At 41.4% G+C, this 16411-nt stretch overlaps 1 protein-coding gene across 1 annotated transcript in view; it reads left to right on the top strand.

Moving 5' to 3' along the window:
* l(2)k09022 (HEAT repeat containing 1 homolog l(2)k09022) overlaps positions 1-16411 on the top strand; it is a 341532-nt gene that overhangs the window by 260957 nt on the left and 64164 nt on the right. The window contains exon 28 of the mRNA XM_071671810.1: positions 16225-16400. Within this exon, the coding sequence (XP_071527911.1) occupies positions 16225-16400 (176 nt within the window). The remainder of the gene's footprint in view (positions 1-16224; positions 16401-16411) is intronic.

The raw sequence follows: 16411 nt of genomic DNA on the forward strand, positions 1-16411 counted from the left end.
GAAGGACTAATGTTATCATTAACTTGCTTTGAGTGGCATTCCCTGCTTTGTGCAAGGTTTTTTTGAAGTTTGTAGCATTCTATCTCTCCATCATTCTTCCATTTCAGTATTGCTCTTTGAACACTAAAGTTGCAAAAAATTTGATTTTTACAGGGTCTTACTTTCAGGAAATATTCCACACAGGATTCCTTACCTTTGACATAAAGGATGGATGATTGATTTTAAACATATATTCATCTGGTGCCTGCTTCCTTTTTCATTCTTGCTTTGTCTGAGCTGCATGCATTTTTTGTTCTTTCCTACTTTAAGCATAACAAATTTTCCATGCTAATTTTCACTCCTGGTTGCCTTTTGTAGCAGTTTACTTTTTAGAATAGGTATGTATTTTTTTTCATTTTATAGCCCATTGACATAGGAAAAACTACATATTTTATATGTACATGGTAACAACTTTTTCACATGATTTGTAACTCAAATGGATTGTGTTGTCAATTATCCTCCCTTTGGTGGAAGTAGAAGTTCCCAAATAAGCTTACTGCACCACCTGCCAACCTTACAGTTCTCTAGATAAGCTACTAGTAAGTCACTTGTAGTCCTCCATCCCAGAAGTACAGGTATGGAGAGCCCCTTTTGTCCGAGTAATATTGGCATTTGTGGAAAGTACCCAGATTCTTAATGGGATAGTCATTTATAAGGGGTCTTCTTTTGCCTGAATCACATGTGGTTTTAATTCGGATGGTAGATCCATTGAATGAAAACAGATCTCTGTTTAGACATCAAGATAACTCTTCAGATCATCTGGATCCAATTCATCTATAACAAATTTCCTTTACTAGATTCCTGTCTAGTAGCCTGGCATCCAGACTTTCAGTGAGAGGGATTTTTATCTCTTAATTTTTTTTTAGAAAGTTAAAATACTTGTATTTTAACTTTCTAAAAGGGGAAACAGAAGAAGGAGTCACGCGGGGAGTGCTCATCCTCCTCGAAGGCTCAGATTGGGGTGTCTAAATGCGTGTGGATGTAACCAAGATGAGAAAAAAGGAGGGATAGGTATTATGTTTGAGGAAAGGAACCTGGATGTTTTGGCTCTAAGTGAAACGAAGCACAAGGGTAAAAGGGAAGGGTGGTTTGGGAGTGAAGTTAGGGGTTAGTGAGAGGACAAGAGCAAGGGAAGGAGTATTACTACCGAAACAGGAGTGGTGGGAGTATGTGATAGAGTGTAAGAAAGTAAACTCTAGATTGATATGGGTAAGAGTGAAAGTGGATGGAGAGAGAGGGGTGATTATTGGTGCATATGTATGTGGGCCTGAGAAGAAAGACCATGAGAGGCAAGTGTTTTGGGAGCAGCTGAGTGTGTGCGTTAATAGTTTTGCTGCACGAGACTGGGTTATAGTGATGGGTGATTTGAATGCAAAGGTGAGTAATGTGGCAGTTGAGGGAATAATTGGTGTACATGGGGTGTTCAGTGTTGTAAATGGAAATGGTGAAGAGCTTGTAGAATTATGTGCTGAAAAAGGACTGGTGATTGGGAATACATGGTTTAAAAAGAGAGATATACATAAGTATAGGGTATGTAAGTAGGAGAGATGGTCCCTAAACATCTCATTTCCAACATATCCACCCTTCTCCGCACAATTCTATCTATAGCCCACGCCTTGCAACCATATAACATTATTGGAACCACTTTTCCTTCAAACACACCCATTTTTGCTTTTCGAGATAATGTTCTTGCCTTCCTCACATTTTTCAATGCTCCCAGAACTTTTGCCCCCTCCCCCACCCTGTGACTCACTTCCACTTCCATGGTTCCTTCCACTGCCAAATCCACTCCAAGATATCTGAAACACTTCACTTCCTCTAGTTTTTCTCTATTCAAACTTACCTCCCAATTGACTTGTCCCTCAACCCTACTGTACCTAATAACCTTGCTCTTATTCACATTTGCTCTTAACTTTCTTCTTTCACACACTTTACCAAATTCAGTCTCCAGTTTCTGCAGTTTCTCACCTGAATCAGCCACCAGCACTGTATCATCAGTGAACAACAACTGTCTCACTTCCAAAGCTCTCTCATCCACAGCAGACTGCATACTTGCCCCTCACTCCAAAACTCTTGCATTCACCTCCCTAACAACCCCATCCATAAACAAATTAAACAGCCATGGAGACATCACGCACCCCTGCCGCAAACCAGCACTCACTGGGAGCCAATCACTTTCCTCTCTTCCTACTCGTACATATGCCTTACGTCCTTGATAAAAACTTTTCACTGCTGCTAACAACTCACTTCCCACACCATATATTCTTAATACCTTCCACAGAGCATCTCTATCAACTCTATCATGTGCTTTCTCCAAATCCATAAATGCTACATACAAATTCATTTGCTTTTCTAAGTATTTCTCACATACATTCTTCAAAGCAAACACTTGATCCACACATCCTCTACCACTTCTGAAACCACACTGCTCTTCCCCAATCTGATGATGTGTACATGCCTTCACCCTCTCAATCAGTACCCTCCCATATAATTTACCAGGAATACTCAACAGACTTATACCTCTGTAATTTGAGCACTCACCTTTATCCCCTTTGCCTTTGTACAATGGCAGTATACATGCATTCTGCCAATCCTCAGGCACCTCATCATGAGTCATACATACATTAAATATCCTTACCAACCTGTCAGCAACACAGTCACCCCCTTTTTAATAAATTCCACTACAGTATCATCCAGACCCACTGCCTTGCCAGCTTTCATCTTCTGCAAAGCTTTCACTACCTCTTCTCTGTTTGCCAAATCATTCTCCCTAACCTTCTCACTTCGTACACCACCTCGACCAAAACACCCTATATCTGCCACTCCATCATCTAACACATTCAACAAACCTTCAAAATACTCACTCCATCTCCACACATCACCACTACTTGTTATCGCCTCTCCATTAGCCCCCTTCACTGATGTTCCCATTTGTTCTCTTGTCTTGCGCACTATATTTACCTCCTTCCAAAACATCTTTTTATTTTCCCTAAAATTTAATGATACTCTCTCACCCCAACTCTCATTTCCCCTCTTTTTCACCTCTTGCACCTTTCTCTTGACCTCCTGCCTCTTTCTTTTATAAAAACCTCTCCAAGTCATTTGCATTATTTCCCTGCAAAACTCATCCAAATGCCTCTCTCTTCTCTTTCACTAATAATCTTACTTCATCCCACCACTCACTACCCTTTCTAATCTGCCCACCTCCCACGCTTCTCATGCCACAAGCATCTTTTGCGCAAGCCATCACTGCTTCCTTAAATACATCCCATTCCTCCTCCACTCCCCTTACATCCTTTGCTCTCACCTTTTTCCATTCTGCTCTCATTCTCTCCTGGTACTTCCTCACACAAGTCTCCTTCCCAAGCTCACTTACTCTCACCACTCTCTTCACCCCAACATTCTCTCTTCTTTTCTGAAAATCTCTACATATCTTTATCTTTGCCTCCACAAGATGATGATCAGACATCCCTCCTGTTGCACCTCTCAGCACATTAACATCCAAAAATCTCTGTTTTGTGTGCCTATCTATTAACACGTGATCCAATAATGCTCTCTGGCCATCTCTCTTACTTACATACATATACTTATGTATATTTCTCTTTTTAAACCAGGTATTCCCAATCACCAGTCCTTTTTCAGCACACAAATCTACAAGCTCTTCACCATTTCCATTTACAACTCTGAACACCCCATGTACACCAATTTTTCCCTCAATTGCCACATTACTCACCTTTGCATTCAAATCACCCATCACTATAACGCAGTCTCGTGCATCAAAACTACTAGCACGCTCACTCAGCTGCTCCCAAACTTGCCTCTCATGATCTTTCTTCTCATGCCCAGGTGCATATGCACCAATAATCACCCATCTCTCTCCAACCACTTTCAGTTTTACCCATATTAATCTAGAGTTTACTTTCTTACACTCTATCACATACAAAGTAAAGTATGAAGTGTTTATTTGTATTAACTTATTTCCCAGTTCCTTGAATGTATTTGGCACATGCAGCCTCTCAGTTCACATACATTTGTGTCCTTAATGAAACATGGTTATCCTCACAAAAGCTAGTGTTTCTTACATCTTTCCTCAGCATATTAGCTCAGTTGCCATTTATATCACCTTCATGCACAAAATGTTTTGCACCTGACCCCTAATCATTCCTAAGTCAACTTCATGGGAATACTCCTTTGCCCTAATACTTTTTCTGAACTGGTACTCTCTTTAAACAACATATGCACCTGAACTATACTCTTGTGAAGAATAGGGTGAATCTTGTTAAATGTAATCACATCACATAAGGAAGAGGGGCAAAGTTTCTTACTTTTTTGGACTGATAGGATCCTCTGCAAACACTGTGCTAGAGTTGCCCTCTGCTGTTGTCCCATTAAGGGTGAGGCACTAAAGGCTCAGAAGCAGCACTGGAGTTCATTAGTTATGGAGAATCTATTGCCATGGCCACCCCCTTGAGGGAGTTCCATTTGGGAACAGGCATCTGAGATAGATAGATAGAAGTGACTGTTGCAGGATTTTGGTTTCTTGACTTTTAGGTCTCCCTTTGGAGAGGAATTAGCCAGAGTTGTTTCTGTTTTGAAGTTGGATGATCCTTCACATAATTGTTGTATTGCAACCCCCAGGTTGTCTTTTCTTTTTGCTTTAAAGGAAAAGGAGTTTCTCTAAATGAATTAAGGCCTTTTCTTGTGGATTATGATAAAAAAGATTTTTGTATTGTTAAGATATGGTTTATACAACAGCATGGTTTTTGGATGTTTTAGCTAATGATGCCTCTCCATCTGGAACATCACTTGGAGACTTCACATTTAGACTAAAAAACTTGTAGTTGTGGAACCTTCTGGAATTATTCCCACGTGAAATATTGGAAGACTTTTGAATCTATTGCTTTAGACAGTAACCTAGTGGATTCAGGTTTGGCACATCTTTTAAGAAATGGCTCTAAATGGAGGAAGATCAAACCTTTGTTTTCCTATGTGTTTCCTAGAACAGTTTCAAGTTTCTGTTCAGTGGCAAACAGAAACTGCTTAGTGATAGTAATGAAGTAGACATAAGTCTGCATGGATCCTGTTCTCCAATATCTTTAGACCTTTCTTTGCCACAGCCTTCTCCCAAGTAATGAAATTCCTTTAACTATAGCCAAGCAATCAAAGAAGAAAGACATCAGATTTTGATTTTTTTTTGTTTGGGCTTCCATTTCCATCAAGGTTGCCATTCACAGTCAACATGATTTTCTCTTCTGCAAATGAAATCACTTTGAAGTATAGATTTGAATATGGATTGCTCAATTGACCCTTGGGATAGGGGAGAACGAATGCTTCCCTCGTATTCCCTGCATGTCCTAGAAAGCAACTAAAAGGGGAGGGAGCAGGGAGCTGGAAATCCTCCCCTACCGTTTTTATTTTCCCCCCAAAAAAAGTGAGGATATTCTCTCTAAGGCTCGGTCCTATGTTTTGGAGTATACTCTTTGACTTTAAGTACTGTAAATTGTACATTTCTTTCATGGAGATTGCTCAATTAATTCAAGTGCATCCTGAATACCATATTGCTCATTTGATTCAAATGCATCCCGAATACCACATATTTTGCAGTAAATATGAAAGATTCTCTTGGTAGTTTTGCAATATGAGATTCTTCTTCAGTAACTATGGCAGGCCGATACCTTCCTCTTTTTTGAGCCATTACTAAATATCTTTGTTCTATTTATTTATATATTTCACTTTGATGCTGTCTCCCACGTTAGCGAGGTAGCGCAAGGAAACAGACGAAAGAATGGCCCAACCCACCCACATACACATGTATATACTTACACATCCACACATGCAAATATACAAACTACCTATACAGCTTAACGTATACACAAAGACATATAAATATATACACTTGTACATAATTCATACTGTCTGCCTTTATTCATTCCCATCGCCACCCTGCCACACATGAAATAACAACCCCCTTCCCCCGCATGTGCGCGAGGTAGCGCTAGGAAGAGACAACAAAGGCCCCATTCGTTCACACTCAGTCTCTAGCTGTCGTGTATAATGCACCGAAACCACAGCTTCCTTTCCACATCCAGGCCCCACAGAACTTTCCATGGTTTATCCCAGACACTTCACATGCCCTGGTTCAATCCATTGACAGCATGTCGACCCCGGTATACCACATTGTTCCAATTCACTCTATTCCTTGCATGCCTTTCACCCTCCTGCATGTTCAGGCCCCGATCACTCAAAATCTTTTTCACTCCATCTTTCCACCTCCAATTTGGTCTCCCACTTCTCGTTCCCTCCACCTCTGACACATATATCATCTTGGTCAATCTTTCCTCACTCATTCTCTCCATGTGACCAAACCATTTCAAAACACCCTCTTTTGCTCTCTCAACCACACTCTTTTTATTACCACACATCTCTCTTACCCTATTATGACTTACTCAATCAAACCACCTCACACCACATATTTTCCTCAAACATCTCCTTTTCAGCACATCCACCCTCCTCCGCACAATTCTACCATATAAAATTGTTGGAACCACTATTCCTTCAAACATACCCATTTTTGCTTTCCGAGATAATGTTCTCGACTTCCACACATTCTTCAACACTCCCAGAACTTTCGCCCCCTCCCCCACCCTATGATTCACGTCCGCTTCCATGGTTCCATCCGCTGCCAAATCCACTATCAGATATCTAAAACACTTCACTTCCTCCAGTTTTTCTCCATTCAAACCTACCTCCCAATTGACTTGTTCCTCAAGTCTACTGTACCTAATATCCTTGCTTTTATTCACATTTACTCTCAGCTTTCTTTTTTCACACACTTTACCAGCTTCTGCAGTTTCTCACACGAATCAGCCACCAGCACTGTATCATCAGTGAACAACAACTGACTCACTTTCCAAGTTCTCTCACCCACAACAGACTGCATACTTGCCCCTCTTTCCAAAACTCTTGCATTCACCTCCCTAACAACCCCATCCATAAACAAATTAAACAACCATGGAGACCATCTTTGTTCTGTCTTCATGAATACTAACCTGCTGATGTCTTCGTGAATACTATCTTGCTGAAGGAGTTTTCTTTTTGTTATCAAAGAAGCAATTTTGCTTGTGGTTGTATTAATCCATTCCCTACTAAGCTTCATCATAAAGAATGTTCTGGAAGTGAATCAAGCAAAACAATTTTTGAAGTAAGTTGAGTTCCAAACTGCTCTCATTAATAGCATTTTTCATTTGTGCATTAAAAGATGTAGAGAACTTTGGATGGCAATCAAAAACCTCTGTCCTCTTAGCAGCAAACACATATATATTGGGTTAGATGGGCTACACTAAAGTCTAAAGAGATGCTTGAGCTTCTAAGAAATTTTTTTGTAAGTTTAATACTAACTGCTGTGATTGTTTCCTCTGAGCTTATCTTCTTTCTAGTAGCATCATTAATTCTAAATGGTGTCTTTAGATGATTAAAAGAGATGTCTTTTGGAAATCAGTTCCTTGGGTAAATTGCTGGTAGTTTTAAGTGTTCATTGTTTTTACTCTGCTTTCCATCAATGCTTTCTGAGCATTAAGAATAGATAAATGCTGTTCTTTTAATGTGAACAGGCCTAGAATTTCTCAAATCTGTAGCTAATGGAACTGCATCAAAAGGAAACAGGGATTTGCAAAAAGATGAAGGCAGTGAGAGCTGTAACTGTTCTACCACCTTTTCATGAGCATGAGGTTCCATCCTGTTTTATCTCTTTAACTGTTAGGTGTTGATTTATGCTTTTCTTCAAGCCTGGCAAATATCAAATACAAATCCATCTAGCAAAGCTGGAAGGCAAAAGAATGAACTTTTGTTTTATTTTCCAGTAGAAGAGAGCTGTCTTGAAAGAAATCCATTAGAAGCTCTGCAGAGCTATAGAGTGGTGGTCCGTCAAGAAAACTCTGCTGAGACCTGTGGACAGAAGCACAGTCTTTATCTTATGAACAGATAATTCCTTAGCTCATTTCCTTTTGAAACTCTTTAAAGCTGATTCATAGGATATGGTTTATGTTAGCATTGCAATGCTGTCATGTGCAGTGAAGGTTGCACATGACAGAGAATGGATGTAAGCAAATGTGGCCTTTCAACAGTTCCTAATGCTTTCTTGCTTTTGCAAGAAACTGTGAACAAGTATGGAATGTAACTTATGGTACAAGTGATTTTCAGACTATCTAGATTTTAGGATGTACCAATAGTGACTAGTAGCCCTCTAGTAGAAGAAGCATGGGTATCAGCTTAGCCTTAGGCTATGAAATAAGGTTTGGATGGTTACTGATTGGTTCTTGAGTCCTGGTAATGAGCAGCAACCTGGGAACATTTGTTGTAGGTGAAGGGTAAATGGTTGGGGAGTTTTCATGAATTATCCCAAATTTGTTGGGGGGTCAAAAAGAATCTAACCCCTGCAGGCTAATTGCTCTCTCAGGTGCTGCTTAGGCTCTGCTCCTAGAAGGGATTTTTTTTTTTATTATTATTATTCAAGATCTGCATTTTTTGTGCTTCCATACACTCTTTTGATATAATTTTATTAGAAGTTTCACCTCCATTCATCATTATTTTACTTACTGCTCCGGCTGTACCCACAGCTTCACAATATCCACCCAACTTAAGTATTCTTAATCCCCTATCCCTGGGGATAGGGGATTAAGAATACTTCCCACGCATTCCTCACGTGTCGTAGAAGGTGACTAAAGGGGATGGGAGCGGGGGGCCAGAAACCCTCCCCTCCTTGTATTTTAACTTTCTAAAAGGGGAAACAGAAGGAGTCACGCGAGGAGTGCTCATCCTCCTCGAAGGCTCAGATTGGGGTGTCTAAATGTGTGTGGAAGTAACCAAGATGAGAAAAAAGGAGAGATAGGTAGTATGTTTGAGGAAAGGAACCTGGATGTTTTGGCTCTGAGTGAAATGAAGCTAAAGGGTAAAGGGGAAGAGTGGTTTGGGAATGTCTTGGGAGTAAAGTCGAGGGTTAGTGAGAGGACAAGAGCAAGGGAAGGAGTAGCACTACTCCTGAATCAGGAGTTGTGGGAGTATGTGATAGGGTGCAAGAAAGTAAATTCTAGATTGATATGGCTAAAACTGAAAGTTGATGGAGAGAGATGGGTGATTAATGGTGCATATGCACCTGGGCATGAGAAGAAAGATCATGAGAGGCAAGTGTTTTGGGAGCAGCTGAATGAGTGTGTTAGTGGTTTTGATGCACAAGACTGGGTTATAGTGATGGGTGATTTGAATGCAAAGGTGAGTAATGTGGCAGTTGAGGGAATAATTGGTATACATGGAGTGTTCAGTGTTGTAAATGGAAATGGTGAAGAGCTTGTAGATTTATGTGCTGAAAAAGGACTGGTGATTGGGAATACCTGGTTTAAAAAGCGAGATATACATAAGTATACATATGTAAGTAGGAGAGATGGCCAGAGAGCGTTATTGGATTATGTGTTGATTGATAGACGCACGAAAGAGAGACTTTTGGATGTTAATGTGCTGAGAGGTGCAACTGGAGGGATGTCTGATCATTATCTTGTGGAAGTGACGGTGAAGATTTGTGGGGGTTTTCAGAAAAGAAGAGAGAATGTTGGGGTGAAGAGAGTGGTGAGAGTAAGTGAGCTTGGGAAGGAGACTTGTGTGAGTAAGTACCAGGAGAGACTGAGTACAGAATGGAAAAAGGTGAGAACAATGGAGGTAAGGGGAGTGGGGGAGGAATGGGATGTATTTAGGGAAGCAGTGATAGCTTGCGCAAAAGATGCTTGTGGCATGAGAAGCGTGGGAGGTGGGTTGATTAGAAAAGGTAGTGAGTGGTGGAATGAAGAAGTAAGATTATTAGTGAAAGAGAAGAGAGAGGCATTTGAATGATTTTTGCAGGGATAAAATGCAAATGATTGGGAGAGGAATAAAAGAAAGAGGCAGGAGGTCAAGAGAAAGGTGCAAGAGGTGAAAAAGAGGGCAAATGAGAGTTGGGGTGAGAGAGTATCATTAAATTTTAGGGAGAATAAAAAGATGTTTTGGAAGGAGGTAAAGTGCGTAAGACAAGGGAGCAAATGGGAACTTCAGTGAAGGGGGCAAATGGGGAGGTGATAACAAGTAGTGGTGATGTGAGAAGGAGATGGAGTGAGTATTTTGAAGGTTTGTTGAATGTGTTTGATGATAGAGTGGCAGATGTGGGGTGTTTTGGTCGAGGTGGTGTGCAAAGTGAGAGGGTTAGGGAAAATGATTTGGTAAATAGAGAAGAGATAGTAAAAGCTTTACGGAAGATGAAAGCCGGCAAAGCAGCAGGTTTGGATGGTATTGCAGTGGAATTTATTAAAAAAGGGGGTGACTGTATTGTTGACTGGTTGGTAAGGTTATTTAATGTATGTATGATTCATGGTGAGGTGACTGAGGATTGGCGGAATACTTGCATAGTGCCATTGTACAAAGGCAAAGGGGATAAGAGTGAGTGCTCAATTACAGAGGTATAAGTTTGTTGAGTATTCCTGGTAGATTATATGGGGGGTATTGATTGAGAGGGTGAAGGCTTGTACAGAGCATCAGATTGGGGAAGAGCACTGTGGTTTCAGAAGTGGTAGAGGATGTGTGGATCAGGTGTTTGCTTTGAAGAATGTATGTGAGAAATACTTAGAAAAACAAATGGATTTGTATGTAGCATTTATGGATCTGGAGAAGGCATATGATAGAGTTGATAGGGATGCTCTGTGGAAGGTTTTAAGAATATATGGTGTGGGAGGCAAGTTGTTAGAAGCAGTGAAAAGTTTTTATCGAGGATGTAAGGCATGTGTACGTGTAGGAAGAGAGGAAAGTGATTGGTTCTCAGTGAATGTAGGTTTGCGGCAGGGGTGTGTGATGTCTCCATGGTTGTTTAATTTGTTTATGGATGGGGTTGTTAGGAGGTGAATGCAAGAGTTTTGGAAAGAGGGGCAAGTATGCAGTCTGTTATGGATGAGAGAGCTTGGGAAGTGAGTCAGTTGTTGTTCGCTGATGATACAGCGCTGGTGGCTGATTCATGTAAGAAACTGCAGAAGCTGGTGACTTAGTTTGGTAAAGTGTGTGAAAGAAGAAAGTTAAGAGTAAATGTGAATAAGAGCAAGGTTATTAGGTACAGTAGGGTTGAGGGACAAGTCAATTGGGAGGTAAGTTTGAATGGAGAAAACTGGAGGAAGTGAAGTGTTTTAGATATCTGGGAGTGGATCTGGCAGCGGATGGAACCATGGAAGTGGAAGTGAATCATAGGGTGGGGGAGGGGGTGAAAATTCTGGGAGCCTTGAAGAATGTTTAGAAGTCGAGAACATTATCTCGGAAAGCAAAAATGGGTATGTTTGAAGGAATAGTGGTTCCAACAATGTTGTATGGTTGCGAGGCGTGGGCTATGGATAGAGTTGTGTGCAGGAGGGTGGATGTGCTGGAAATGAGATGTTTGAGGACAATATGTGGTGTGAGGTGGTTTGATCGAGTAAGTAATGTAAGGGTGAGAGAGAGATGTATGGAAATAGAGGTATAAGTTTGTTGAGTATTCCTGGTAAATTATGTGGGAGGGTATTGATTGAGAGGGTGAAGGCATGTACAGAGCATCAGATTGGGGAAGAGCAGTGTGGTTTCAGAAGTGGTAGAGGATGTGTGGATCAGGTGTTTGCTTTGAAGAATGTATGTGAGAAATACTTAGAAAAGCAAATGGATTTGTATGTAGCATTTATGGATCTGGAGAAGGCATATGATAGAGTTGATAGAGATGCTCTGTGGAAGGTATTAAGAATATATGGTGTGGGAGGCAAGTTGTTAGAAGTAGTGAAAAGTTTTTATCGAGGATGTAAGGCATGTGTACGTGTAGGAAGAGAGGAAAGTGATTGGTTCTCAGTGAATGTAGGTTTGCGGCAGGGGTGTGTGATGTCTCCATGGTTGTTTAATTTGTTTATGGATGGGGTTGTTAGGGAGGTGAATGCAAGAGTTTTGGGAAGAGGGGCAAGTATGAATTCTGTTGGGGATGAGAGAGCTTGGGAAGTGAGTCAGTTGTTGTTCGCTGATGATACAGCGCTGGTGGCTGATTCATGTGAGAAACTGCAGAAGCTGGTGACTGAGTTTGGTAAAGTGTGTGAAAGAAGAAAGTTAAGAGTAAATGTGAATAAGAGCAAGGTTATTAGGTACAGTAGGGTTGAGGGTCAAGTCAATTGGGAGGTAAGTTTGAATGGAGAAAAACTGGAGGAAGTAAAGTGTTTTAGATATCTGGGAGTGGATATGGCAGTGGATGGAACCATGGAAGCGGAAGTGGATCATAGGGTGGGGGAGGGGGCGAAAATCCTGGGAGCCTTGAAGAATGTGTGGAAGTCGAGAACATTATCTCGGAAAGCAAAAATGGGTATGTTTGAAGGAATAGTGGTTCCAACAATGTTGTATGGTTGCGAGGCGTGGGCTATGGATAGAGTTGTGCGCAGGAGGGTGGATGTGCTGGAAATGAGATGTTTGAGGACAATGTGTGGTGTGAGGTGGTTTGATCGAGTAAGTAACATAAGGGAGAGAGATGTGTGGAAATAAAAAGAGCGTGGTTGAGAGAGCAGAAGAGGGTGTTTTGAAATGGTTTGGTCACATGGAGAGAATGAGTGGGGAAAGATTGACCAAGAGGATATATGTGTCAGATGTGGAGGGAATGAGAAGTGGGAGACAAAATTGGAGGTGGAAAGATGGAGTGAAAAAGATTTTGAGTGATCTGGGCCTGAACATGCAGGAGGGTGAAAGGCGTGCAAGTAATAGAGTGAATTGGAACGATGTGGTATACGGGGGTCGACGTGCTGTCAATGGATTGAACCGGGGTATGTGAAGCGTGTGGGGCCTGGATGTGGAAAGGGAGCTGTGGTTTCAGTGCATTATTACATGACAGCTAGAGACTGAGTGTGAACGAATGGGGCCTTTGGTGTTTTTCCTAGTGCTACCTCGCACACACGAGGGGGGAGGGAGTTGTTATTCCATGTGTGGCGAGGTGGCGATGGGAACAAATAAAGGCAGACAGTATGAATTATTTACATGTGTATATATGTATATATCTGTGTGTGTATATATATGTGTACATTGAGATGTATAGGTATGTATATTGTGCGTGTGTGGACATGTATGTATATACATGTGTATGGGGGTGGGTTGGGCCATTCTTTCGTCTGTTTCCTTGCGCTACCTCGCTAACGCGGGAGACAGTGACAAAGCAAAATAAGGAATAAAAAAAATAAATACATTCCGATTATTTATTTTTTTCATGCTTGATCCCCATTTCTTGTTTTAGCAAGATAGTGTCAGGAACAGACAAAGAAAGGCTACATCTGCTCACATCCATTCTCCAGCTGTTATGTGTAGTGTTATGAAACTACATCTCCCTTTCCGCAACCAGACCCCACTGAACTTTCCATGGTTTACCCAGGATGCTTCACGTGCCCTGGTTCAATCCACTGACAGCACATCGACCCCAGTTTGCCAAATTGTTCCAGTTCACTCTATCCTGTACACAGCCTTCACCCTTCTGCATGTTCAGGCCCCAGTTGTTCAAGATCTTTTTCACTTCAGTTTGGTTTCCCTGTTTTCCTTGTTCCATCCACTTCTGAGAAATATCTCTTTCTCAAGCTTTCTTCACTCATTCTCTCCAGATTTTCCAAACCATTTCAGCACGCCCTCCTGTGCTATCTAAACCATACTTTTTTTATTACCACACATATCTGATCCCATTTCATGACTTACTAGATCAGACGACCTCACACCACATATCATCCTCAAACATTTCATTCCCAACACATCCACCCTTCTCTGCAGAGCCTTCTCTGTAGCCTATGCCTTGCATCCATATAATGTTGGGACTACAATTCCTTCAAATATACCCATTTTTGCCCTCCCAGTAATATTATATCTCCACACAGTCTTAGCACTCCCAGAACCTTTGCCCCATCTCTTGTCTTATGACACACTTCCACTTACATGGTTCCACTTACTGCTATGCCCACTCCTAGGTATCGAAAACACTTCACTAGCTTCAGTTTTTCTCTTTCTAGCTCATACCCCAATTGACCTGCCCCTCAACCCTACTGAACCTAGTAACCTTACTTTTTTCACTTTCACTGTCAACTTCCTCCTTTCCCACACTTCCAGACTAAGTCACCATCTTCTGCAGTTTCTCACTCGGATCTGCCACCAGTGCTGTGTCATCATCAAACAACAAATGACTCACTTCCCAGGCCCTCTTTTCCCACAGACTGCATACTTTCCCTCCTCCTCCCCACAGACTGCATACTTTCCCTTCTCCTCCCCCACAGGCTGCATACTTTCCCTTCTCCCCCAAAGACTGCATACATGACCTTTTAACCGCCCTCCCATAAAACTTAACAGGTATACTCAACTAAGTTGTACTTGTGTAGTTTGAACACACACTTTTTCCCCCCATGCCTTTTTACAGTTGCACTATACATGCCTTGCACCATTCCTCAGGTACCTCACCATGATCTATACATTCAGTGGAAATCATTATCAACCAGTCAACAACACAGTCAACCCTTTTATTAATAAGTTAAACTCCAGTACCATCCTCTCAAGCTGCCTTGCTGCATTTCATCTTATGCAAGGCTTTCACCACCTCTTTTCTCTTCACTTTTCTTACCACCCCATCCCAAACATCTTCCATTTGCCACTCTCATGAAACACATTTAACAGGCCTTCAAAATACTCACTCCGTCACCACCTGTTAACGCTTCCCCTTTGCTCCCTTCACCGATGTTACAGTTTGTTCTTTTGATTTTACACATTATGTACCTCCTTCCAAAACATTCGTATTCTCCTTAAAGTTCACTGGTGCTCTCTCATCCCAACTCTCATTTGCCCTCTTTTTCAACCCTTGCACCTTCCTCTTGACCTCCTGCTGCTTTCTTTTATATGCCTCCCGATCATTTTTCACTCTCCCAGTAAGTACCACCAAAATGGCTCTCTTTTCTCTTTCACTAGTCACTAGCAATGTTACTTCTTCATCCCACCTCTCACTACCCTTTCTCATCTGCTCCCCTCCCACTTTTCACATGCCACATGCATCTTTTGCACATGCCATCACTGCTTCCATAAATACCTCCCACTCTTCACCCACTCCCCTTGCTTTATTTACTCGCACTTTTTGCCATTCCACACTCAGTCTCTCCTGCTATTTCTTCACACAGTTCCCTTTTTCAAGCTTTCTTACTCTCACATCTCCTTTATTCCCTACATCATTTCCTCTTTTTTGAAAACCTCTACAAATCTTCACCCTCCTACACAAGATTATGATCAGACATCCCACCAGCTACTTTTAGCACATTTTTACATCCAAAAGTCCCTTTTACTTACCAGTCATTCAATATTTGATAGAATAATCCCTGGGGGTAGGGGAGAAAGAATACTTCCCACATATTCCCTTTGTGTCATAGAAGGCAACTAAAAGGGGAGAGAGCGGGGGCTGGAAATCCTCCCCTCTTGTTTTTAATTTTCCAAAAGAAGGGACAGAGAAGGGGGCCAAGTGAGGATATTCCCTGTGAGGCTGAGTCCTCTGTTCTTAATGCTACCTTGCTAACAAGGGAAATGGCGAATATATGTGAAATGCCAACTGACCACCTCTCCTACTCACGTGCATATACTTGTGTGTATCCCTCCTTTTAAACCAGGTATTATCTTCTGTCCTTTTTCAGCACAGAATTCCAGAAGCTGCTTACTGCTCAGAGCCAAAACATCTAGGTTTCTTTCATCAAACATACTACCTATTTCTCCTCTCTTCTCATCACCGTTACATCAACATACTTATAGACACCCCAACCTGAGCATTCGAGGAGGATCAGCAATCTCTACCTGTCTCCTTTTGTTCCCTCTTTTAGAAATTGATATAGAAGTGGGGGGTTTCTCTACCACCACCACCCCCCACTTATATCCCCTTTAGTTGCCTTGTACAACACACGGGGAATACAGAGGTAGAGTTCTTACTCCCCTACCCTAGGGATGATTTTGTAATCAGTTTATGTACGTTTTGCAAATATAGATAGATTTCCAATTTGGTGAGACATAACAGATGCCATGTTGCATAAATTTTGATAATGATTATTTAGAAAAGTTTTGCTAGTATTTCATAATACAGAAATATCAGTTTTTACAGTGACATGATTGATTTTTTTTTTCTTATAGAAACAGAGGTGAAGTTGGTAACACAAGCATTGTTAGTGGTGTCAGAAGCTGTGATATCCCTGAAGGCTCACTGTGTATTACATCTCTCTCGGCTCATGTCCATCATTATTAAAGTGCTTGCTGAGAACCAAGTCTCTGAACATCTTCTTTTGGCAGCTGTCACAACAACGCAGAAGGTATTAGTTTT

Source organism: Panulirus ornatus, chromosome 17 (genome assembly GCF_036320965.1).
Source record: "Panulirus ornatus isolate Po-2019 chromosome 17, ASM3632096v1, whole genome shotgun sequence".
NCBI classification, from domain to species: Eukaryota; Metazoa; Arthropoda; class Malacostraca; order Decapoda; family Palinuridae; genus Panulirus; species Panulirus ornatus.